General features: G+C 41.5%; 1 protein-coding gene across 2 annotated transcripts in view; it reads right to left on the bottom strand.

The window, feature by feature from the left end:
* The window catches only part of pcdh1a (protocadherin 1a), a 116614-nt gene extending 89531 nt beyond the window's left edge, over positions 1–27083 (bottom strand). The window contains exons 1-4 of one of the 2 annotated variants that reach the window (XM_060909631.1): positions 26948–27083; positions 17390–18208; positions 12705–14891; positions 12457–12593 (exon numbers count right to left, since the gene is read on the bottom strand). In XM_060909631.1, the coding sequence (XP_060765614.1) occupies positions 12549–12593; positions 12705–14891; positions 17390–18181 (3024 nt within the window). In that variant the 5' untranslated portion in view covers positions 18182–18208; positions 26948–27083 and the 3' untranslated portion in view covers positions 12457–12548. Of the gene's footprint in view, positions 1–12456; positions 12594–12704; positions 14892–17389; positions 18209–26947 lie in introns of those variants that run through there. The other variant, XM_060909630.1, reaches the window with a different exon arrangement.
* Between the last annotated feature and the right edge of the window lie 319 nt (positions 27084–27402).

Consider the following 27402-nt stretch of genomic DNA (forward strand, 5'->3'; position numbering starts at 1 on the left):
GTGGAATTTTTCACTGCAACATTCATGAGATAGGAAATAAATTAAAGAAATAATTCTCAGTTTTTCTCTCTATACATCCCCTATACAGGATGCTGAGAGGTGTTCGGACGCTGACGTAGCACTCCTCAGTGCATTACAGGCAAAACTGCACAAACTTGTTTACTGGCCCAGTGTCCAACCTGAGCGCCAAATGGATAATGAATGGTTGAGTATATCTCCTGCAGTAGACGTGCTCTCACAGTCTCTCACTGACTCACGCTTTCTCTCTTTCTTTCTCTTTCAGGCTCTTGCTATAACTCTCTCTGTCGCTCAAACACTCTCCATCTCGCTCTGATTCGTTTTACAGATCCTGAGGGAGGCAGTAGGTAGGCCTGAGGTCACAGGTTCAGCCCTGACTGGGGACAACATTGCATTTCCTTCAGCTAGATAATTAACCTGAATTCTTCTGGGTATCCAACCACATAATGGATAATGAGTAAACTGCAAGCCATGTAAGTGAATCTGGAAAAGGGCATCTGCTCGCCAGCACAATTAGGTTTATACACATGGCACGATGTATTCGTATTACCGATTATTTATCTATTTGAGGGAAAGGACATTTTAGACACATGCAAAGTGTCCTTCAATAACTCATGTGCATGTAAATAACATACAGTGGTGCTTGAAAGTTTGTGAACCCTTTAGAATTTTCTATATTTCTGCATAAATATGACCTAAAACATCATCAGATTTTCACACAAGTCCTAAAAGTAGATAAAGAGAACCCAGTGAAACAAATGAGACAAAATATTATACTTGGTCATTTATTTATTGAGGAAAATGATCCAATATTACATATCTGTGAGTGGCAAAAGTATGTGAACCTCTAGGATTAGCAGTTAATTTGAAGGTGAAATTAGAGTCAGGTGTTTTCAATCAATGGGATGACAATCAGGTGTGAGTGGGCACGCTGTTTTATTTAAAGAACAGGGATCTATCAAAGTCTGATCTTCACAACACATGTTTGTGGAAGTGTATCATGGCACGAACAAAGGAGATTTCTGGGGACCTCAGAAAAAGCGTTGTTGATGCTCATCAGGCTGGAAAAGGTTACAAAACCATCTCTAAAGAGTTTGGACTCCACCAATCCACAGTCAGACAGATTGTGTACAAATGGAGGAAATTCAAGACCATTGTTACCCTCCCCAGGAGTGGTCAACCAACAAAGATCACTCCAAGAGCAAGGTGTGTAATAGTCGGCGAGGTCACAAAGGACCCCAGGGTAACGTCTAAGCAACTGAAGGCCTCTCTCACATGGGCTAATGTTAATGTTCATGAGTCCACCATCAGGAGAACACTGAACAACAATGATGTGCATGGCAGGGATGCAAGGAGAAAGCCACTGCTCTCCAAAAAGAACATTGCTGCTCATCTGCAGTTTGCTAAAGATCACATGGACAAGCCAGAAGGTTATTGGAAAAATGTTTTGTGGACGGATGAGACCAAAATAGAAGTTTCTGGTTTAAATGAGAAGCGTTATGTTTGGAGAAAGGAAAACACTGCATTCCAGCATAAGAACCTTATCCCATCTGTGAAACATGGTGGTGGTAGTATCATGGTTTGGGCCTGTTTTGCTGCATCTGGGCCAGGACGGCTTGCCATCATTGATGGAACAATGAATTCTGAATTATACCAGCGAATTCTAAAGGAAAATGTCAGGACATCTGTCCATGAACTGAATCTCAAGAGAAGGTGGGTTATGCAGCAAGACAACGACCCTAAGCACACAAGTCGTTCTACCAAAGAATGGTTAAAGAAGAATAAAGGTAATGTTTTGGAATGGCCAAGTCAAAGTCCTGACCTTAATCCAATGGAAATGTTGTGGAAGGACCTGAAGCGAGCAGTTCATGTGAGGAAACCCACCAACATCCCAGAGTTGAAGCTGTTCTGTACGGAGGAACGGGCTAAAATTCCTCCAAGCCGGTGTGCAGGACTGATCAACAGTTACCGCAAACGTTTAGTTGCAGTTATTGCTGCACAAGGGAGTCACACCAGATACTGAAGGCAATGGTTCACATACTTTTGCCACTCACAGATATGTAATATTGGATCATTTTCCTCAATAAATAAATGACCAAGTATAATATTTTTGTCTCATTTGTTTAACTGGGTTCTCTTTATCTACTTTTAGGACTTGTGTGAAAATCTGATGATGTTTTAGGTCATATTTATGCAGAAATATAGAAAATTCTAAAGTGTTCACAAACTTTCAAGCACCACTGTAGAAAGTGTATAAAAACATACAGCACTTGGAAAACAGCATTATTACAGCTCTAACTACACTTTACCTTGAAATGTAAAGTAACTTCTTAAATACTTCAGTAATTGTATTACTTTGCATGAAACCAGGAAATCATAACATGCAAATTTCCTGAAGCTAAGGAGAAAAAGAAAACGTCTCATTGTTTTATTCTTTATTTTTAATGATCTTAAGTAATGAGGTCACCAACCTGTTACCCAAATTATTGATTGACAGTTTAAATGTATACTGTATATGGCTTTCATGTCCTTATGCCATTAGCATGGATGCTGTGTATTTGCTAATTCAATCGTAAAACTGAACCCTGACAGCAGGGCAAAGACACCACGTAAATACAGTAATGGCGTATTGTTGATTGAGTTTGAATAGTTGCATGCATGTTTTATTGTATTCAATGTTAAAAATCTTTTTACAAGATGTTTGAGAGTTACACAATCATGAAATCAGGCAGGTAATCATGAAAAAAGACAGCAGATTGTTGGTGAGGCCTTGGGAGCAGATTCGTGTTGATTAGGTTCACTACAAGCAAGACTCAAACAAATTGTCAGTTAATTCAAATTCAATTCGAGCAGATGAGAACATGACTACCTCCACGTGCTTGTCTGCTCCCGTTGCTTCTCCGACTATTTATCCGGTCTCCTTGCTTGTTTTAATGCACTTTAATTGGGTTTCATCATCCAGACAAGTGCTTTTAGACCGATGACTAGCACTGGGGCTTTATCCACCACTCTTCTTTGTTGAAGCATGCTTCTGATATTGAATCATCTCTGTTCTTTGGTCAGACTACTCACAGCATCCAAAACTCAGAGCAGTGTGGGTTAATCTCTCTCTCTCTCTGTTGCCTGTCAGACAAGGGATTCCAACATGGTGGAAAATATCGACCATGGATCAAGTTCAACCATGTCATCCAACACGAGAGATTATTTTAACATATGGTGGGAGGAAGGTTCCGGAATCAATGTTGGAAGGAATATCCCCCACATCAACTTATACAAACACACACACAGAGAAACAAATATAACGTTGCATATATAAAATGCTACCACGAGTTGGTCTAGTGGTTAGTGTGTCCGCCTCTCAACCGGGAGATCGTGAGTTCTACTTGCGGTCGGGTCATACCAAAGACCAGCATAAAAATGGTACCATCTGGCAAGGCACGCTGCAATACAGATGTGAGTAGAGAAGTCAAACTCTCATGGTTACCAGAGGACCTGCCCCCCACCGTAACCCTAGCCATATAGGCCAAGGGCTATAGAAACGGAGATCGGTGCTGCACCCAGACGCCTCAAAGAGCTGGTTAGTGCTGGGACAGGAGACTGCCTGGGAAGACCAGATCCTGGCATGGAAGGGACTTTGAATTTTTTCTCTTTTTTTTTTCACACAAAATGCTACTGTTGTCCCACCCACCCAAGACTGGCATACTTTACAGTTAAAACTTCGCCTTAAGTACTATTTATTTCTGAAAATGTATGTTAAATCATGTTGCCAGACAACTTGTGTCAGGATTATGTCTGATTCCCATGTTACACTCAATGTAATTATATAATTTACGCGATGTACACAATCCTCCATGCGTAATACGTAACTTCTGATACTCATGTGATGCTTGTCGTCGGGAGTGTGTCAGCTGATCTTGATCAACAGCGTAAGCTATACTACATATGTAGTCCATACCTATGCCAGGATACCAAAAGTCCATTTAAACATTATCTATATTTTCTTGCTCGTCTTTTGAAACTTGGTCAAAACCTGGTTCAGAATGCTGGATCAGAATGTTTCATACTTAAGAAAAAGTAAGAATTATTTTACTCCGACTTGTCAGAAGGCAAAATATGGCATATTCTTTCCAGACGTGTGAACACTCAGTCTCGGTCTAAAATCCCAAATAAATGCATTGCTTTACCTCTGTGTGCAAAACTAATCCAATCTGAATAGGGCTTTAGATCTAAACACTTCTATATCCCGATTCCATTAGCCATTTTCTTCTAAACTCATCCAAAAGCTCGATTTCATCTCTGGGCCGTGACTGCATTGAACTCCATGTCCCTGCCTGCAAATGCAAGTTGACACATCAGAACATTTCACATTGTGAGAGACGTCCTTCAACCCATTTTTTAAAGACTTGTGCAATTAAGCGCCAATATGAAACAGCAGAGCACATCTTCCTGCAGCAATCCATGAGAAATAAAAGGTTCAATATTCATGAAATATTCTAATATCCTGAGCCCCCAGTAGGATGAACAGAGAGAAATAATGATCATTGTTCATGTCAGCCAGCACAGGCGGCCATGGAGAGAGAATTATGCAACAGCACACTTCACAAGTGTTCACTTCTCTGTGTTTTTCTTTGTTAGGGTTTTGGTAAGTGGATTATTCTCCCAAGTGGGACATGTGGAAATTAATGTTCTCGCACATGTCAGAGACTGGAATCATTTGCACCATTTGATATTTAACATCTCTGCCTCTAACCATGACTGCCCTTCTAATATGCAGTTCAAGCTGTTTAAACATAGAGAGCAATCAGAATTTTGCTGGTAGATCTTTAATCCAGGAAGTCAGCTCCCTTGGAGATGGTGCTAGTTTGCATTTCGTCTGGATTCCTCCTTTGGTGAAGTCTACAGCGGAGTCCATTGGTTGACATCTCAATGCTGATGAGACAGACTCTGAGCAGACAAACGGGTGATTGACAGGCCTCTGAAGATGGCTTTTTCAAAGATCGATTTCTCTTTTGCTTTCCTGCTTATTTGGTTCCTGGGGTTGCGATGTGTGATTGAATTACTAATAGCTCAATGGATCAACGGATGAGGGGAGGGTGCATTCATTTTTTGCATAACGTGGATGGAAACCCTATGTGCTCTTCAATAGTCTTTGACATTTACAAATGTAACACGTACAATGCACTAACATGCAAAAATTATCAGCTAATAAAATACCCTGCTCACATAATGCCTTTAATACAATGCTGAATTGCAGATTCAGCCCTAAGGCTAATCTAGACCCAAATGTTATATGCACGACATGAAGTGTTTTCCCTTAGTAGCTTGTAATCTGCATTATTTATGAATGAAGAATTTGAATAATGAACCTGGATTGTATGTGTAACAGCACACTGCCTTTGGTGCATGGCCTTAGAGGTGTCCATGTGATTGTATACTTTCCTAATGGAGCTTAATGGATTGTGTGCAGCTCTCTGCTGCTCTAATGGGGTGAGATGCCTGAGGGATCTTTGTTGCCTGGCTTTCTTTACCTCTCTCTTGCACCTGACCCACAGATAAAATCTCAACACTAACATGCACGCATGTGAGAAACAGACTTCGCTTCCTGAAAGACGTGTTACAGCTGACAGCATTGTGAAAACCTAGAACATCTGGCATTTATTAAGGATTTTCTTCTTCAAATGACAAACTATCCTTTGTAAAGTACTGCAGAAATCAAGAACCCAGCCTTCTGTCAAGTCTTGTAGTCATTTTAGAGAAGTGAAAACAAATCAAGCTAAGGGCAAGTGTCAGACTGGAAAAGATCAGTTATTTGCTTTATTTATGACATTTTCATTTTTAATCATGTTATGAAATGTAACAACAGCTAGAACAGATCTCACTGTTCTGGCTCACCATGGCAACACACGGAATGAGTAAAAGCTTATCCCAGTTAACGTGCAAGTGCAATGACGGGGCATTTGCATCATGGAAAGTTGATCTTCTTTCACACTGAAAAGATAGGATTTAATTCTGTTGATCTAAAACACAACAGGGACGTATTTGGAGAGTAAAACAGACAAAACATGCTAAAGGGAAAAAAAGAGTAAGAGATGGCTAGAGAGAAGGAGGGAAAGAGAGCATAGGGACCAAACAGACACCACAGAGACACAGAGAAACTCACATTCAGGTGAAGGAAAGGAAATACCATAGCTTGCTACGAAAGGAAATATTGAAGCTTGCTTTGGCAGTAAGCTGCTTATTGATAAAAGCACTAATCTGGCTGGCGGAAGGTAAGGAGCATGGTGTGTGTGTGGTGATAAATCGGCTAAGCTAAAGGCAACACCATCAGGGAGCTGAGCGTCCTCAAAGATTCACCTGAAAGTTTGTATTGTATTTATTTTTACACAAAAGTGTGAACCTGACCTCAGACTGCTCACAGATCCCGTCATGCATAACCTGGTTAAAGCTCATTCACATTCACGATTCCACTCATCATGGATTATTTCCTGTTCTCCATACACATTGGTCATTTGATGTGGTGAGAGATTTAGATCTTTGGAACTGTGGAGATATTAAAAACCTGGGCACATAATGTTAAATTAAAAAAAAAAATCCTTCTGAAACTGAGTTTAAACAAATCAAGTTTCTTGTGTTGCATGAATAAATATATTTAGGAAGAAATGAAACTGACTGTGAGCCCTTGGATATTAACATAATCACTGTTATTATTGTCATTCTCATCTGTGCCTACATCATCATTAGTCTCACATCTGCACACTACCACTGTGTACTGTTCCACCCATTTCTGCAACAACATCAGGGATCCCATCCTCGATCTTCAGTCCAGGCCTGTTCAGCTCTTTAAGTATCTCCTCAGCAGGAGTTGGAATCTGTCTTAGCAGGTAATAACGGGGATGTGAGATCAAAATCTCCACCTTGTTCACAAAGGCCATGGAGAGCACAAGGTCTTGCTCAAATCATTTCCACCACTCCAACATGCAGTTTCAGAAAGAGATACTTTGGAGAGGAAGATTATCCATTGCTCTTGTGAAAGTTCTACTGGGCAATCCCAACGTGCTTGTCAGGAACATGAAAATCGATTAACCTAGACTGAAAACCAGCCTTTTGGCCTCGTTTATTTCCAATAGAGACCCATCACTGTGGTGGGAGGTTATGAAGTGCTCTGGCAAGACTCCTTGATATGAATGTACTGAGTTGGATACAGGCCAGAAAGTAAGTTGATTCATATAAGATAGTGCTAAGAGAAATCGACAGGTTCTGCCTTGAGTCGTTCTACTGTCTTATTTCCACAAATGCTCTGGACAAAATCACTCATTTGGAATATGTCTGTCCAATGCACTAAATCCCTGAGCACTTGTCCAGGGCAATCGATTTCAAAGTGTCAGTGCAGACCAGTCGATTGGTGCCTGCAAAGACTAGATCTTTTCTAAGAGACAATGTAGAGAGGTCCTCAACAAACACCAATACGTAATAAGCTCTTTACATTTCTCACCATATTAGTCCTTGCCGTGTTGATAAGTGCATTCACATAAGGCACTGCATGTACGTGTACCGAACAATGGAATTCCTCATTAGTGGCTTAATTTCTCTAAGTGTTAAATGTCTCAGCTGCAATTTATTCCAAACATATTTGCTTATAATTGCTTGCTTACATCTTTGTTGCAAGCAACAGACGGTCTTGATCTCTCCCTGTCTGAGTCTGGGAGGCCAGTGGCTCTGACGGTGGGTTGCCCCCCCTCCGTGTGCAAGGGATGCAAGTATTGTGGTCTAATGAGCAGCAGGCTGAGGGCATTATGGGATGGATTCACCAGGGATCAGAATTTGAAAAGGTGGATACCAGGTTTGAAGGGTTTACAAGTGCATTCTGTTATGAATAACTGCCAGCTGGAGCCAGGGAGAACAGATGCTCAAAAACAGGGTATTCTGCGACAGGTCTCAAGGCTGACTGCAAAAAAGCCAAAATTGTGTGGAGAAGAGAGCAAGTAGGAGAGGCTCAGAGAACACTGCAGTGTATTTTATGGCATTAGTTCCTTTCCTCTATGACCAGGCTGATACTCAACTCGAGGCAGGCTGGATTCCCAATACGGTGGAAATAATTTACTCAAGAGAAAGCCACACAGAGAATCGCTTAAACAGTGCAAGACACTGAGGGGTGAAAAGGAGAATACTCTCCAGAAACTCATAACCTTTTGACGACAGATCTTCCAATCTTACAGCCTCACATGCCACAGAGAGTTAATACGAGGCACAAGTGGTAGATATTGAGACGGAAAGGATGATAGCGTAGAAGCTGTGTGTAGCATGGCTGAGCTTCATGACATTTTTTCAGCTGTAGCAAATATAAGAGAAAAATTATTAGCTGCCTTTGCTTGCTTTCCTCCCGTGGAGCAGCACTGGATGGTCACAGCAGGCTGACAGAGGAGGTTTGGGGAGTAATCTCCTGACACTCTAGCTGCTGGAGTTCATGCTGGGTGAGGAAGGTTAAGCGATGTGTTCCATTAATTAAAGCCTGCCCCAAAATCCCTCCCGCATCCCTGCTTCCCAATCCTGTGAAACCAATTGAATCTGAAGTTGTGGAGAGATGAATCATGGCCACAACACCATGCTATCTAGGTGTAAGAAGGGGTTTTAATTGTGCGGATTTAATTTAAGCGCAGATTTATGGCTTCACAAGCTCTTATTATTAACACTTAAAAATAACTTGAAATGCTTTCTCGATCTCTGTGAGACAGTGTCTCAGACTATCCTCAAAGGAAGAGGAAGGCATCATTAAAAACGCACTGTGTCCGAATTGGTGTATCGTGGAACTGAGTGTTTAAATAGAACTGACCAAAACTATTTCTTCCCTTTATCAGGGATCCCAGCAGTAATTGAAAAAAATAGAGGAATGTAAGAAACTATCACCGGGCGGCACGGTGGTGTAGGCTAGTGGTTAGCGCTGTCGCCTCACAGCAAGAAGGTCCGGGTTCGAGCCCCGTGGCCGGCGAGGGCCTTTCTGTGCGGAGTTTGCATGTTCTCCCCGTGTCCGTGTGGGTTTCCTCCGGGTGCTCCGGTTTCCCCCACAGTCCAAAGACATGCAGGTTAGGTTAACTGGTGACTCTAAATTGAGCGTAGGTGTGAATGTGAGTGTGAATGGTTGTCTGTGTCTATGTGTCAGCCCTGTGATGACCTGGCGACTTGTCCAGGGTGAACCCCGCCTTTCGCCCGTAGTCAGCTGGGATAGGCTCCAGCTCGCCTGCGACCCTGTAGAACAGGATAAAGCGGCTACAGATAATGAGATGAGATGAGAAACTATCAACAGGGGTCAAGGGGGCTGCCTGAAGCTGTTGAGATTTTAACATTTAAAGATGCTATAGAACACATTTTTTACATAGATTTAACATAGAAAAGCAACAGAATTTAACCATAATGTGTATCTATTTGATGCCATATTTTGTAATCAATGACATAAGTGGCAAAAAAAATTATAAAAATTAGACGAAAATGTAGGGGCGGCACGGTGGTGTAGTGGTTAGCGCTGTCGCCTCACAGTAAGAAGGTCCTGGGTTCGAGCCCCGGGGCTGGCAAGGGCCTTTCTGTGCGGAGTTTGCATGTTCTCCCCGTGTCCGCGTGGGTTTCCTCCGGGTGCTCCGGTTTCCCCCACAGTCCAAAGACATGCAGGTTAGGTTAACTGGTGACTCTAAATTGAGCGTAGGTGTGAATGTGAGTGTGAATGGTTGTCTGTGTCTATGTGTCAGCCCTGTGATGACCTGGCGACTTGTCCAGGGTGTACCCCGCCTTTCGCCCGTAGTCAGCTGGGATAGGCTCCAGCTTGCCTGCGACCCTGTAGAACAGGATAAAGCGGCTAGAGATAATGAGATGAGATGAGACGAAAATGTAGCTTTGAAGAATATACTTGCCTAAATATTCCACTGATTTTGTTATAACAATAGTATCCATAGTTCATCTCATTTGTTTATTTTTTTTGTTTCAAGTTAATGTCAAAACTAGTCTAATATAAGCCACATTCATTTTTCAAAAATCATGAATATGAGCAGAAATCGATGATTCAGTAATATTAGATATAGACATATGTACAGCAAATACTGGAGATATCTGATTTAAACCTCTCTTTTTGAAAGGTTTCACTGCAGAGGAATGTAATGCTCTTTTCTGGAGTGCATTCTATCTTTCCTCTAGTTTTCTCTGCTTTTGTTTCTCTGATCTTTCCTTCTGCTTTTCTGATGTTCCTGCAGTGCTCTGAATTAAGTTCAACGCATTAGAAACAAAAGCACGAACGGAGTTAAAACATGTTTTCTAGCAAATGGGCGCAGCCGTATTGTTTTCTTGTTCTGTCATGTACAGTCTCGCGGTCAGTGTTGCCAGATACTCCTGACGTTTTCCAGCCCATCAAAACCCGCCAAAATGCACTTGAAACCCCCCAACTGGGCGGAGAACCGCGCAATCTAGCAACACTGCTCGCGGTATTTACATCAATTTAACTTCCGAGTGTTCCCGAATGTCAACGAGAACAAACGAAGCCGACGAAAACATCGCTAAACAAGCAAACCAAATCAGAACGTGTTCTGCTGGTCATTTTACTTAAACATATTTTTAATGGATATACAAGAGATTTAAAAAAAAAAAACACTTTCGCTAGAAAATAGCGGAATTCCGCTAAATAGCGGACGTCTGGGATCCCTGCTTTATTCCTGAGTCTACTTATTCATACTGGTGTAGGAAGTTTGATAAAAGACGCATGGCTTAATGTGGGAAAGTGCAGGTTTTCTTGCTTTCATTAAATATTCATTTACACATTAAAATATATGATGGGAAAAGTGGACTGTGAAGCCTGTACTGATATATGAGTCATCCTACTGTATGTTACATGGCCACTAAAAAGCTGTGTGAAAAAAAAAAAGCCAGGTTAAATCATCAACAATGCCAGCAGTACAAGTATTCTTCTCAGAAAACTTCACAAAATCAAAGACATTTTGATGGTGGAACGAAAAGGCACAGGAAAAACCCTTGATCTCTGACACACACACACACACACACACACACACACACACACACACACACACACACAGCCTTGCAAACAAATCACTCTTCACAAAGTCTGTCCCATGCCTGTGTGAATTGGCCATTCAGTGTGTTTTTTTTCACCTTTGGATCAGCCTTCGCGAACAAACAAACTCCCTTTAATGATCGTTTAAGAAGCAGGATGGTGGGTAGTGAAGCCAGTCGCCAAGGTTTGCCCTCACTGATGATACACAGCAAACAAGGCTGCTATGTTTACAGTCTTCACTGCTGAGACGAGGTGAGCATGCCTCAATGGACACTAACACCTGAGCATATCTTCGCACCCCACAATGACGCGCTGTCAAGTGTATTGCCATTGGTTCTGCCAAGCCCCATTTCTCCACATCTGTCACTCTGCTTACCTTCCATTTTTAATATTTATTTTGGTCAATCTGTTCAGCCTGATGTGGGGAGGGAACCCTCACATGAGTTCACATCTGCTGAGAGATATTGCATGAGTTAACATCTGTCCCTGTTTTTATACTCCTGTCACTCAGCTCTGCCACGGATTCAAACATACCGCAGGGTAATAATCAGATGTTTAAGTGAGTACAGGATACAGGCCAGTCAGTCCTGTTTATTGATGTGCAAGCATGCAAGCAATTTTAGACTCAGTGGCAGGCACACATGGTATGCATTGCTGGAGTCTATTGTCACTTCCATGCCATATGCTGTCCATCAGAGTGCCAGTGCTGCTCTGGGTCACACTTCTCTCCAGTCAGTAAGACCATAGGGCCAGCACTCACCCCGACTGTCAGCAAGCATCTGCTGGTGTTACCAACCAGCGGGCTGGGACTGATGAAGCCAGAGCCTACACATCCTCAAACTGTGTCTCATGCACATCCCCTGCCTACAATAACCTGCTCATTCAGGAGACTAAGATTTACCTAATGGCTCTCCACCCCTCACTCCCCAAAGCAACACACACACACACATTATTCTACTCCAATACTTAAAACATCATTCATTTTCCTACAAAAAATTAGGGCGTTGGGGTTGCGCCACTCGGCTAAAAAGTGTAATTGGCCATGGAGTGGCAGAAGGTCAGATCTGTACCAGTCAAATTATTGACCCTCTGGGTAAAGCAGGAAGGCTGACAAACATGCACATTAGACATCCTATCAATAAAAAAACAAACAGAAAAGACAAAAATTAAACCTGTTATGACAGGAAAATACTACGTGGAAATGATTGTATGATCACAAAATGTACGATGGTATGATGTATGTGGAATAACTGCAGAATTATTTCCAGTTTTTCTAATTGCCTGTTTGGGGTTTTGTCTCTCTGTCAAATTCAGCTGGCCAATTTTGCGAACAACACTAGCATATTTGCTCTGAACTGCATCAACAGCTAAGCAGAACCTAAAGCTATTTTTGTATCACCATAAACACAAAGGAAAAAGCTATCGACAGTCACTAGGCGAGAACCACTACTCCTCTATCCCCCTGTGCTACAAAAGCTGACTGTTAAATGCATTTTTCTAGCATGCTAGCTCCAATTGTGTGAAATACCTAAAGGGAAGAATGGAAATAAATACAGTGTGAATTATTTATCATGTGACCACAGTCATCTAATCTCAATTTTGGAGATATCTTCAGACAATTACATTTCTAAACACTCACCGATTTTGTGCTGTATTTTGGCTGACTGGTCTTGTAGCTGTAATCCGAGTACTGGTCAGAGCCAGTAGAGTTGTCATCTCGTTCTGTTCCTACGAAGGTATTGGTGGCAGGGAGCTCCTGGACAGCCTGATGCTTCTGGGAAGCAGACGGAGACTGGGCCTGAAGCTGAATGGAGGGCAAGGGTGAATTTGAACGGTAATGCCTGCCCAAGTCAGGGCTGCCAGGTGGGTAGGTCAAGGGCAGGTGGATCCTTGGGCTGTCATTAACCCCATCAATGTTGAACTTCAGACTCTTTTGGAGGCTGACCTCTTCATCTTCTCCAAGAGGTTTGGGTGATTTGGGAGGCTTTCCCTTTCTTCCCTTTTTACCCTTAATGCTCTTTGGTCCTTGTTTGGGTGCATACAAGTCCTTGGTCTCCTTTTTGCCAGCCTGATAGCCGCTCTTGGTTTCTCTCTGTAGGCGATGCCTGATGAAGACGACCACGAGGATTACTGTGACAACTCCTGCCACACCAGCCAAACTACCATAGAGGATATTGCTTCTCTGAGCAGCTAGACCATAGTCAGGGTCACCCGCAATGTCTGTGTCCAGTGGAGTGTATAAGCTATGTCCCACTAGACCCTCCACTAGGCTGATGTTGGAAATGGTCTCATTGACATAAATGTGCACCAAGGCAATGGCATGGCGAGAAGGCTTACCCCTATCACTTACTTTAACCACCAAGCGATGCAGACCTCCATGTTTCCGAGTCAGTTCCTTCGTTAGTTTGATCTCTCCATCAGAGGGAGATATATAGAAGAGCTCATGGGGGTTCCCCCCAGCAATACTATACACCAGCTCAGCATTTGAGCCAGAGTCGATGTCTTCTGCCTCCACCACCTCAACAACACTATCAGGTGCAGCCAGGGGAGACAGACGTGTGAAAGATGAATTGGAAGGTTTGGTAACAACTGGTGCATTGTCATTCTCATCAAGTACATTGATGGTCACACCAACATAAGATGACCTGGGGGGTTCTCCTCCATCTACTGCTTTGAGTCGGAAACTGTAGCTGCTTTCTTTCTCCCGGTCAAAAGATATACTTGATAGGATTGTTCCTGTGCCATTCTGTACTACAAACTTTCCAACATCTGGTTCAACAGAAAGTTGCACTTGGGAATTTTCTCCCTTGTCCATATCTAATACAGTCACCATGCCAACCGGGCTGAGTGGTGGCATGTTCTCCAAGACAGAGAAGCTGTAGCTACTAAGCATAAACTTGGGATCATTATCATTCCTATCCAGTACTTTGATCACAACAGTAGCAGTACCCCTGTGGCTAGGAACACCTTTGTCGGCTGCTGTAACACGGAACTCGTAGCGTTCTTTGTGCTCACGGTCAAGTGGGCTCCTCGCTCGTACTTCACCTGTGTTTGGGTCAATTTCAAAGAGCCCCTTTGTCGAGGAGTCTGCAACAATACTGTAGATGAGTTCTGCATTGGTGCCACTGTCCGCATCTACGGCAATGACATCAAGAACCTTCTCTCCGGGCTGGTTCTCTTCAGAAAACTCTATTTCAAACACTGGGGGTGAGAATATGGGAGAATTGTCATTAATATCAGTCACTTGAACTTTCAGGGAGTTGGTGCTGGACAGAGCTGGGTTGCCTGAGTCCACAGCTACTATCTCCACCCGATAGTCCCTGACTCGCTCAAAGTCCAGAGGTGTGGTGGTCTGCAGAAAGTACTTCTTCTTGTTATCAACAGAGGAATCTCCAGCTGGTCGGAGCTGGAATGGAACATCTCCTGCCACCACACATGTCACCACAGCATTCTCTCCCTCATCCTTATCTGACACTTGCACCAGTGCCACCGCAGTGCCCACTGGCATGTCTTCTGAGATATTTGCCACCCCATCACTATGGGTCCTAAGACCGATTCCACGGATCTCCACAGCTGGTGCATTATCATTCTGGTCAGTTACCTCAACAGTAATGTATGTTGTTGAGCTTTTAGGTGACGGACCTCTGTCCCGTGCAATAACGTGAAATTTCAAGCTGTTGAGCTCCTCACGATCCAACGGGCCTTTTACATATATGATGCCCGTAGATCGGTCAATCTGTAGCAGCTTTGGCACTGGATCACTGGCTTGATGAATGATGTATTCAATTTCGCCATTTGGACCCAGATCTGAGTCATTGGCCTTGACCTGTAAGTGTAAAAATAAGTGATCAGTAATCAAGTAAGTAATCAAAAATAATCAGGAGTCTACTGAGAATTCAATGTCTTGATGTTATCATCTAAAAACTCTCAAGTAATAGTGAAATAGCTCCATTCAAAGGCATAAAATACTGATTGTAAAATTCATTTGTAATATAACTTAAAACAGGGCTTTTCAAAGTGTGGGGTGCACCTCCCCTAGGGGGCGCCAGAGTTCTTCGGGGGGGGGGGTGCAATGTGAGGAAAAATAAACCAGAATAAGTTACTATTGCGGACATTTAGCGAACTTCAGCTAGCCTTTGCCAGAGACAAACTGGATCGATTTTTAGTACCTAAAGCTACAGTGAGTGAGGAGACAGAGTCTGGGCCAAGCAAAAACAGAAGGAAGTATGACCACGATTATTTAAAGTTTGGATTTTCATGGACTGGATCTGAAGATGCTCCACTGCCACAGTGTGTTGTCTGCCAAGAGGTGCTAGCTAACGATGCTATGAGATGTTTAAAAAAAAGCACAGATGTTTAAAATGTGTAAAAAAAGAGGTTTTAAAAAAGCACAGATGTTTAAAATGTGTAAAAAAAGAGGTTTTAAAAAGCACAGATGTTTAAAATGTGTAAAAAAAGAGGTTTTAAAAAAGCACAGATGTTTAAAATGTGTAAAAAAAGAGGTTTTAAAAAGCACAGATGTTTAAAATGTGTAAAAAAAGAGGTTTTAAAAAAGCACAGATGTTTGAAATGTGTAAAAAAGAAGTTTTAAAAAGCACAGATGTTTAAAATGTGTAAAAAAAAGAGGTTTTAAAAAGCACAGATGTTTAAAATGTGTAAAAAAGAGGTTTTAAAAAAGCACAGATGTTTAAAATGTGTAAAAAAAAAGAGGTTTTAAAAAGCACAGATGTTTAAAATGTGTAAAAAAAAAAGAGGTTTTAAAAAAGCACAGATGTTTAAAATGTGTAAAAAAAAAGAGGTTTTAAAAAGCACAGATGGGCAATTCCATGTAAATGTCAACCTCACCATGCAAAAATAAAGCAACAGGTAATACATCAAAACCACTCCCAGAGATATCACCTAGGCCTGTATTTTACAGATGTGAATAAGTTGAACCAATTTGTAACCAACCTAATATGTCACTGTCAGGCTTTCTTTCTTATAATGTAAAACCCAAGCTAAAATCAACTTTGATCATGTACAATTCTATATTATTGCCACAAGCCACAGAAATGTATGCTAAAATCCACAAAACAGCAAAACAATAGCCATCCTAAATATTATTTAAGAACTTTGATAGTTTTAGCTGATATTTAGAGAGTTTTTCAAAGGGTTATGGTGGTTAAATTGCTGATTTTCTAAACATATGCCATGTCTATTTCAGACGCATCACATCCATAACGGAATTTCGTCACATCCATAACGCTGACTTTTCCTTCCGAAACTCTGCATGAAATACAAAATATTTTAAACAAAGTTTTTTTAATATTCACCTTGGACCCCTCTATCAAATGGATATCTCCATTTCGACATTAGGTTTACGATTTCACAGAGTTTGATAAAAATGTACAGTCACCCAAGAAAAGTGATACTTTTTCTGTCACATCCATAACGCATCTTTTATTGGCATTTTCTGGCATGCCCTAGATGTACTATGGGAATTGTTCTTGTTCTATCACTTCTCCAGTATGGTACAGCCTTAAAATATGCAACACCTGTTTAAATACTGGGAGACAATAAAACATGCACTGGGTCATTTGTTGCCATTTTGAGTTCAAGTGTCACGTCCATAACGCTGGAATTGCTCAGATGTTTAAAATGTGTAAAAAAGAGGTTTTAAAAAGGCACAGATGTTTAAAATGTGTAAAAAAAGAGGTTTTAAAAAAGCAGATGTTTTAAAATGTGTAAAAACAGATGTTTTAATAAAGCTCATATGTTTTAAATGTGTAAAAAAAAAGATTTTTCTAAAAGCACAGATGTTTAAAATGTGTAAAAGAAAAAAAATAAATGTGTACAACAACCATTTTTTTAAATACGAATGGAACATTAAGTATAGCAACAACAAAAATTGTAAGGGGGGCTGACTCTCCCACACTTTGAAAACCCCTGATTTAAAAGACAGTTTGCTGTTTGGATAAATAATTTAAGTCTCTGGAAAACAAGAAGATGACAAGAAATTGTTACATCAGCAGTTGAACTTATAAACAAATAAAAAGCATATAAAAAGCAAAGAGTTGCTCTATGAGGATAAAAAATACCTGTTAAAATGTTAACTTCTAATTAACTAGATTTTTCAAGCAATTAAGCTACTTGTAAGCGAACTCAGTGAACCAGATGTTGGTCTGTTTATAAAAAGCATCAGAGTAAAAAAAGGAGGCAGTTGTGTGTGTGTGTGTGTGTGTTGGGGTGGGGAGTTGAAACAGCAGTGCTCATTAACACACCTCCCACTCTCCTTTTCTTCCCTAGCCGAGATCTACTGATTAATCGTACTGTGTAGGTTTTCACCTGTAATACAGAGTGTCCAACAGGACTGTTTTCTGAAACCTCTGCTTCATAGGATGATTTCTCAAACTTGGGTGCGTTGTCATTGGCATCTGTGACGACGACTCTCAGCAAGGCACTACTGTAGCGAGGTGGGCTTCCCCCATCTACTACTTTGATGGTTAGGTCATAGGAGTCTTTAAACTCCCTGTCCAGGTTTCCCATCACAATGAGCTGAGGCAATTTCTCACCCCTGTCATCTGCCACTTGTAGGCCAAAGAGTGCAACAGCCTCTGGTCCAGCAGAGAGGGTGTAGTCAGCTACACCATTACGCTCTGTATCTTTGTCAGTAGCCAGTGGGATGGAGAAAGTGGCTCCCATATGAGTGTTCTCCTGCACAGAGAGCGTGAGCACGGGTGAGGGAAACTGCGGCGTGTTATCATTGATGTCAAGCACCTCAATCCGTCCCTCAATCAGCCGGGGGCTTTGGTTCTGGATGAGATCCGTGACAGACACCTCAAACTCCAGAAAGCATGGCTTTCCTTTCATGCGACAATCCTTCAGAGTCTCTCTGTCTATGGGGATCTCAGTGGTGAATATTTCACCTGTTTTGCCGTCCACCCGCAGGTAAGGGGTGCCCACCTCCAACTTGTACAGATGCCCAGAGTCAGGTAAGCCCTGATCAGCTGCCAGACTGCCTATCAGGGTGCTTGGCGGCTGCTCTTCACGCACACGGTACAGGATGCCGCCCAGTGTGCCACGCCCAAAGTTCAACACTAATGCCCATAGCAGATACAATCCCACTGAGAAGTCCATGATGTCCCAGGGAGGTAGCACCTTAGTCTGGAAAACATAAAGTGGCAGAAAAAATAGGTCAAATCATAAACATGGGTGTAGTGCATAAAGATTATCAACAGCCTTGTAAAAATAGATATTTCAAAATCCCACAATCCAGGATAAAACTCATCCTCCACACAGAAAATCTGTGTTTTGTACGCACTATAAACAGTAAATTCAGGTAAAATAATTTTGGGGCAAGACGGCTTTCATTCCCTGGTACCACTAAAAACTTCCATTTTCATTATCCTGCAAAAGTATTTGATGAGAAAATATACTTGTTTTCAAGATATAGCTCAATCCTCAAAATTATGAGAAGACCATACTGAATGAGTGTTTATAACGGAGCTCAAATGCATGAAATGTTCTGTTTTCCTCTGACACAGAATATCATAATATTCTTCAGTTTAGCCCATGCAACAAATTCAGGGTTTCTCTAAAGACTCATCCTCATTAATGCCACCAGGAAACTGCTAATTATTACCCTTTTGAATGGCTGTCCAAGATAAGCTGCTTTTAGAAATTAATGATTTAACACCGGTAATAAGGCAGTTCTTAATGGGCTTTTTATTAAGAATGTATGGGTGGCTGTGTGAAAAAACAACAGCTCAGCACAGTTTCCATTATTTACAACCTCAGTAAGACCCAGCTCGTAACTGGATTGTAATGTATTTTCCCCCAACATGTACTTAACTTAATACAAAATTTACTAGCAACGACTGTCTTATTAGCGCGGAAGACTATGAATCAAGAATAGGTTACTTAGGCGAGGACATTCAATTAATCTATAACACTAAACTGGAGGAGTGCTGATGAGATGACAGATGTGGTTAAGCAGAGGAATATTCACACAGCAGGGCACTACTGAGCATCACAGAATGAAACCAGTCCTTTAGGATATGCAACTCAAACAAACACTGTTCCCCTGTACTTCAGTCTTAGAGCCTCGCCTTGATCTTAAAGCACAGCTCTGCTGTAAATTTTAAGAGCGATCTCTATTTCATCTCTGCTCTGCTTTTTCAAAGCTAATTTACACACTGTAATGGTAATGACGGATTTCGAACCTGCTAGGCCTCTCTTAATGAATACCCTCTATTGTAGTGTCTGCTTTCATCCACATTCCCCAAGCAGAGGCATTCTCTTTTCAGCCTCCACATTATTTTCAGACTTTAATTATTTCCTCAGTGAGTGTATTCCTTGTTAGTTAAAAGCGAAGCAGATGGTTCATTGAGTTGAGTCTTAATGCTTTGACAGATTGCTTCTTGACGAAACTTGTATACCTATGTGTAAACAAAGTACCGATGGCACAATGGTATGAACCTTAGATCGATACCGTGTTGCACCATCTTGCAATCGCTCTTGGTTTGAAGCAAAACAAATCAAATGAGTGTAACACAAAATAGCTAAACACCGGAAAGCAAAGTAATCCAATCAGAAATCCAATTCCTCTGTATCTGCTGAGATTGGGATTGCAGCATATTGACAGGCTAATTGCTCATTTATTGATGTTTTTTTTTTTTTTGCATCTAGCGTCCATTTGCTCAGAATGATTACAGGCGGGGTTAAAACATGATTAGAAACTGCAGCATAAAGCCCATTTTCTAAAGGCCCAGGCAATAACTGTGGTTGCATCGAGCTATGAGATGAGAATTTTTTACAAAAAGGTTAATGACTGCCTGGAGACATGTTGCATGATGAACTAGAACAATACTTTTTTTGGAATGATATCACTAATATAATATAAATATATGCAGTTTTTGAATGTGTGACATGAGAACACATTTGCATAAGTCTAGATGCTTAGTTGCTTGCTGAAGTTTAAATCCATCCATCCATTATCTGTAGCCACTTATCCTGTGCAGGGTCGCAGGCGAGCTGGAGCCTATCCCAGCTGACTACGGGCGAAAGGCGGGGTACACCCTGGACGAGTCGCCAGATCATCACAGGGTGACACACAGAGACAGACAACCATTCACACTCACATTCACACCTACGCTCAATTCAGAGTCACCAGTTAACCTAACCTGCATGTCTTTGGACTGTGGGGGAAACCGGAGCACCCGGAGGAAACCCACGCAGACACGGGGAGAACATGCAAACTCCGCACAGAAAGGCCCTCGCCGGCCTCTGGGCTCGAACCCAGGACCTTCTTGCTGTGAGGCGACAGAGCTAACCACTACACCACCGTGCCACTTAAGTTCAAATCAAATGAGTAAATTATGAAAGATAAATCTCTTACTAAAACGTGACAATCTGTTGCAAAACCCATCAAAGTCACACAGTTCACCTGAGAAGGGAAAATACCGGTATTTATGTATAAATGAAAATCAATTAAAGTCTTTAGTGCACATACTTTTAAAACAAACCATTTCTGTTTGACAAATAGAACAGATTTAAAATGCTCATGTTTATAATAATTTGTAGACGCCTGATTTGATAGCAATGACGTACTTGTTTACAGACACAGAGGCTCAAAAACAACTCTTCGTGTCTGTGAGGAAGGAAACCTGATCCTAACTTTTGCTACTTTATTCTTTCAATTGTGGGATTTTTTTCTGCTGACACTTTTTTCCTGCTGCACCACAGTCATGTACACCAACTCAATGTCCAACTTCATCAATCAACTGGAGAACACAAATCCCTGAAAGATAGTCAATACATTTCCTCAACAGCCAAGGCAAACAAATGTCTTCCAGCATTTGTCTTCCCACATTTTTGTCCAAACCAGAATAACCTTGCACCTTCAAAATATTCTTGAGACAGTCTTAAGATAAGAGACTTGCCAAACTCCCTCTCGTGGCCATGTGCTCCGTCAACCACCAAGATAAGAGTTTTCAAAAGTGCCAAGCACACAATTTAAATGCTGTTGATTTTGCATTATTCATAGTCGCTACCAAATAAATGCCTATTCTAACAGTTTTTAACTCAACTGTAAGACAGGAAATATTTTTCTTTTTTTCCCCATTTGGCAGACGCTTTTATCCTAAGCATGGGTGTGGGACAAAATCCAAATGCAGTTTAAAGTCCAACAATGGCATTCACGCAATCCTGGGGTTTGAACTCAAAACCCTACACACTTAGCAACCATCAATCAAATTCTGAATACCCTCAAATCTTAGCCTAGAGATGGGCAATATGACAAAACAGTTATTGAAAGCATGCACGATATGCATCACTAGGCATGCAACAATTCACCCAATTCTCAATTCGACTTGATTCACGATACTGGGTTCACGACTTGATTTTCCACAATATTTTTGAAAAAAAAAAAAGAAAGAATTTTATTACCAAAAAAACTCCAACATTCATTTTAGTATTCTTTATGAACTTAAATATTCTTATTGTTAAATTAAAAAAAAACAACTTTAATTTCATTTTCTTTATAACCAACAATTATTATTTACTCACATTTGTAAAGGTTGGAGGAAAATATAATAGTTTATGAACTAAAATATTCCTTTTATTAAAAATGAAAAAAGTTAATAACAAATATGTCTTTTCTTAATAAAGTTCTCTGAACATTTGTTCTGCCTCCATTTGCTTCTTTTTTTATTTGTCTCGCAGCAATCTGTAAAAAGAGAGCCCCAATTTCTTGTTAAATCTATTTGTACAGGGGCGGCACGGTGGCGAAGTGGTTAGCACTGTTGCTTCACAACAAGAAGGTTCTGGGTTCAAGCTCAGCGGCTGGCAAGGGCCTTTCTGCGTGGTGTTTGCATGTTCTCCCCATGTCTGTGTGGGTTTCCCCCACAGTCCAAAGACAAATAGGTTTGGATAAGTGGTGGCTCTAAATTGAGTGTGAATGGTTGTCTGTGTCTCTGTGTGTCAGCCCTGTGATGACCTGGCGACTTGTCCAGGGTGTACCCCGCCCCTCGGCCATAGTCAGCTGGGATAGGCTACAGCTTGCCTGCGACCCTGTAGAACAGGATAAAGTGGCTAGAGATAATGGATGGATGGATGGATCTATTGTACATTCAGTTTTTCTGTGTTTTCACTGCATTAGAGCTGTGTTACTTTTGCCGAGGGGGAAGTCATGTGCATCCTTGCTATTGTCCCTCTGCTGTCTAAACAATGAAATTACAGCAAGAAATAACGAACAGATTAGCTTAGACAGCCTGATTATTATACTAACAGGCGATAATAGTCAGAGATAAAAAAAAATACTAAGGCAGCTGGGCCATAGAAGGTTCACGCTGCACGCTGCATGCTACACGCTACACGTTCACGTGAAGAACCAGACCCTGGGCCATTAAACTTCATGCTTGGATGTTCATGTGTTGCGTCTGTTCTACTTTGACCGAGTAACCAACAATATGGACTCTTCGGATGACGACGATTGCCTCATTCTGCTTTTACTGAGACAGAGGAAGAGAAAAAGGAACAGAATTTGGAGCCGAGAACACTTCCTTCTGAGAGAAACCCGTGGTGAATTTCACCGAACATTCTATAATCTGCTTGACAATCCCGATGAAGAACTATTTTTCAATTATACCATTCAATTATATTTTTTCTGAAGTTTTCCCCTGAAAGCATAGAGTTATCTCCCTAGACCCGTTCTGATTGGCTGGCGCGGCGGTGACCGCATGCATTGACTGGAATTTCCATCTTCACGCCTAGAAAAAAGTGTGCATGTTCATTTCTCGCTTCACGCGTGAAGTGTGCAGCGTGCAGCGTGCAACGTGAATGCCGTTCTATGGCCCAGAGCAAGTCATGCTACGTTTGTCCACTTTTCTTTACATGCGTGTAGCGTGTAGCGTGCAGCATGCAGCGTGCAGCGTGAACCTTCTATGGCCCAGCTGCCTAAGAGACAGCCTGATTATAATTGCGATTAATTTTTTATTTTATCGTCATAAATTGTATCACGATTTATCATCGTACAATATCATGCTACGTGCCTACGCGTTACTGATCTACAGGATAGGTTTGCTAAGAAACTTCAACTATAGCACTTTTAAAATATTCACTGAAACTGTGTTGAATGAGTTTCAGTGAAATAGTCATGAACCAAGTTAGTTCTATATTTTATAACCACATTTGAACAGTTAACAAAACTTAATAATAATAATAATAATAATAATAATAATAATAATTTTAAAATATTTCAGTATACCCCTCTTGGTGAGAAGGAAGCAAACCAACCAGAGTTTTCTTGAGAAACCCTATTAGTTCTCTACCTCTACATTTCATCACATGGTCTCAGGACTACTTAACTTGGAATAAACCTGAAATTGAAACGCTTGATGTGCTAAGCACTTTTCAGGTTAGAAAACAAATTAAAATTTAAAAGCAAATTTCCCATTTTAATGGCTTTAATGATCACCTTATAATTATCTCACCTAAGCAGAGCAGAGTTTTCTTTGAGGCTGCTCGACATAGTACAATTTTCTCCACAATGATGTTTGGGAGTGGAAGGGGGTGGTGTTGATAGAATTCTCTGGTTATGAGTTAAGACTGATGGATGGCATCAGAATGATAAACTGGTGGCTAATTTAGTGCCTTTGCAATCAGAGATGGCCACCAAAGAAGTTCTGGCACTATCAGAACATCCTGGACCAAAATCTTAGATTGTGAATGTTGTTACATGTCTCAAAAAAAAAAAAAAAATCACTGAATCTTAAATGAATGAATTTTCATCATATATCTGACACCAGATAGTAGGATGATAAATTGTTCCAGAATACAGGTGTTTGGTATAAGCAGATTGTTAATCGGAGCACAGGACAGTCTTTACGATTACAGCAGCAGTTCCAAAGTCGATTGGTACGGTATCCAAGTGAAGTGAGGGTGAGACCTGTCCGTAGACTGTTTTTGGGAGTAGACGTCTGTAAGGTATCCACATGGGACCATCCACAGCCATAGAAGGTGAGTCAAACAAGTGACAAGTGCAGAAATCTCCAAGCAGACTGACATGAGTGAACATAACTGATATTGAAGTCTGAATTGGATTTGATTTGATTTGCATGTTCACTATGAGGTAAAAGATACATACAACAAATGTACCCTTAATTGTACCACCTCAGTGCCAAGGACTGTGACACTTTTTTTCTCAGAGTGCACCTGCAAAACAAAACTATAACATCACTCTTGTTGCAAAGTGTGAAGCAGGTTGCACTGAAGGACTGAATAAACTGACGAGGTGAAGGTGCTTGTTTTGCTGAAACCATTCAATATGCTACATTAACCAATCATTTCATCTCTGTCACACTCGAGATTTGTTTTGTTTTGCTTTCGGGTATTGTTTACACACCAGAAATGTACAACAGGCAGTCTTTGCACAAAACTCCCACAATTGTAAATCCACACAGTCATGAGGATGAATTCATCAACGTGGACATGTTGTCAATAACGGTGTGTATCCTTCCCGCTGAAGTGGGGTGGGGTGGAGGTCAGTGCAGGGGGTAGGGGGAGCACGCATAGATAAGGAAGTGCTAAAGAAAGATATGGGTCGGCATCTCCAGTGAAACGATCCCTGTGTTAGATTAGATTAGATTAGATTACATTAGATTAGATTAGATAAAACTTTATTGATCCCTTTGGGAGGGTTCCCTCAGGGAAATTAAGATTCCAGCAGCATCATTACAGATCAACAGAGAAAAGAAATAGAGAAAACTTCTAGATAAATTAAAATAAATTAAGTATTTACATAAACAAATATAAAAGAATAAGATATGGGGAAGAGAGGAAGGAGGAGGGGGGAAGGGGGGAGAAGTGGGGTTAGGGTAACTGTGTGTGGGGGGGGGAGCAGGAAAGATATTGCACTTTATATTGTGTTGTTACATAGCACTATTATGCACTACTATGCACTTATAACACCGTAAAGTGTCTATTACCATATAATAGGTCGGAATCTTGAGTCTTAATTATACTTAATGATAATGAGATCTTAGGGGATGCTCTGTTTTGCCAGCAGTGATGCTCAACAAAAAGCAGTAACCAACCATATGAGTCGTGTCATATGACATTTCAAAAATTTCACGTCTGAGTTCGTAACCCTGACACATGTTGATGAACTGACTCCATTTCCAAGTCTTTCTTTCTTTCGTTTTTTTTTTCCTGTTCAACACCTGAAACTTAATATGCACAAAAATGCACAAGCACCTTTCAAATCCCATGGCTCAGCTTATGGTAATTAAAGCTCATGCTGGACATTTTATCGCCCTTCAGTGTTGTGACCTTTCTTTTTTTTTAAGTTCTTTTCCACGGTGCTTCTAAATCATGTGTTATCTCATTCATTCAGGTTCAACAGGTTTAGCATTTCAGCGTGGCATGCTTCAGTCATTTATGCACACTATTGCTTCGTTCAGCTTACAATTTCCTCACCAGCAGCAGATCCACTCAACCTTGGCACCTCGTCTCAGAAAATGTGCACTTGCATCAACTGATGAATTCATGCAGTCATTCATTGATTTATTCATTCATGCATTCAGTTACTCATGATGATGGCCTACTATAAGCACGTGTCAGTGGAAATTCATTTGATGATCTTTACCATTTAATGCTTCACATGTCATCCACATGGCATGCTACATATTTAATGATGCTAACTTCATACACTAGTGCTATTTATTTATTTATTTATTTATACTCCCACCAGAACTCTACCAGGCTGTTAAAATTGGCCTTTAGATTTAATTTCTGAAGCAAGCTGAATTTGGCAATCCATTATGTTTCAGCAAACGGATCAGTGACCCCGGCGAAAAGCTGCGAGTTGAAGGATGAGACGAGATGAGATGAGGGTTCTGTGAGATTTAATTCAATATGGATATTCCCATTAAAATCAAGCACTCCAAATGTCCCTACTACCTCCGATATGCTAATGATATGATAATGCATCTGGTGATCCTCGGGCTGCCTTAAAGCCCTTTTATTATAATTAAGGCAGTGAGCCTGGAGAAAACAGACGGTTGAGAGAGAGAGAGAGAGAGAGAGAGATGGAGGATGAGTTGGAGGTTCTATGCAGGGTGTATGAAGAGTACGTCATGTTTTGGGAGATTTGTTTGATTCTCTTTTTTCGTGCGAGCGTGGAAATCAAATACTCTCTAAGTGGATCAGTGTGGTATTACTCAGGATATATGTCGTGTAATGTTACTTAGATGCTACGACACCCCTGCACCCCTACGGGACTGAATATAAAACGGTCCTGCAAGGAAAGAAAAGAAAGGGAAAAAAGGAAAGAAAGGAAAGCTTTTACACTGTGATGTAATTGTAAGACGACATAAAAGTGACACAGTGTTGCATGCATCCTGATCCACTCGTTCCATATACAGTGCAGACAGACAGACAGACAGACAGACAGACAGACAGATAGATAGATAGATAGATAGATAGATAGATAGATATTATTTCCCCCATGCACAGGACTCACCAATGCATTTAAATCGAAGGCAAACAAGTGTCAGTGGGCTAATAATGCAAGCAAACTGCATCCCAATGCTCCAACGGATCTGAATCATGAACATGCTGTATCTCTCCATCCAGACACGCATGACGCACACATGACACGGTTTCCATCCTAATCCTAATCCTAATCGAGGGGTACATTGGGGGGGGTTCCCCCTCTCTCCGTTTTTTCTCCACAGTGTGTCTGTTCGAGTCCCTCAGTCGCCTGCAGGCAGCTACGCCATTTGAACTGTTCTGCAAGTGAATGAATTCCTCCAGTGGCAGCTCACAGCAGGGAAATGATGCTCATGACGCCGGAATAAAGACACGAGATTTAAAGTTTATAACATCACAGCGAAGCGAGCTTACCTTCCGCCCGGGTCCGCGCTGGGCCACTTCCCTCCTGCTCCTCTGCGCTTCAGCTCTCCTCGGGATGGAGAGGAGCCGACTGCTGGTTTCCAGACTCAGGTCGCAGTAAAGAGACCGGCACAGCCGCTTTCATAAACACAATCCAGCCATGAAGAGCGGGCAGGAAAAACAACAACAACAACAACAACAAAATCCTTCTCGTCGGTGAGGAAAATCCGTTAAGTGGCCGCGTTACTCGCCTCCGCCATTCTCATGAAGAAACCCGGCGGCGGAAACACCGCTCCGCTCCGAGGAGACTCAGTGTCTTGTGATGGAATTACAGCAGTTTAAAAGCGATAAATATGAAAAGTCTTGACGCTTTCTCGACACAGAAAGAGGCCGGGCAGCACCGCGCCGTGTCCGCTCCGGGAATCCGCACTTCCTGGGAAGCGGCGGCGGCGGAGCGGCTCCTGTGA

This window comes from Neoarius graeffei, chromosome 25 (assembly GCF_027579695.1).
Source record: "Neoarius graeffei isolate fNeoGra1 chromosome 25, fNeoGra1.pri, whole genome shotgun sequence".
Lineage (NCBI taxonomy): Eukaryota > Metazoa > Chordata > Actinopteri > Siluriformes > Ariidae > Neoarius > Neoarius graeffei.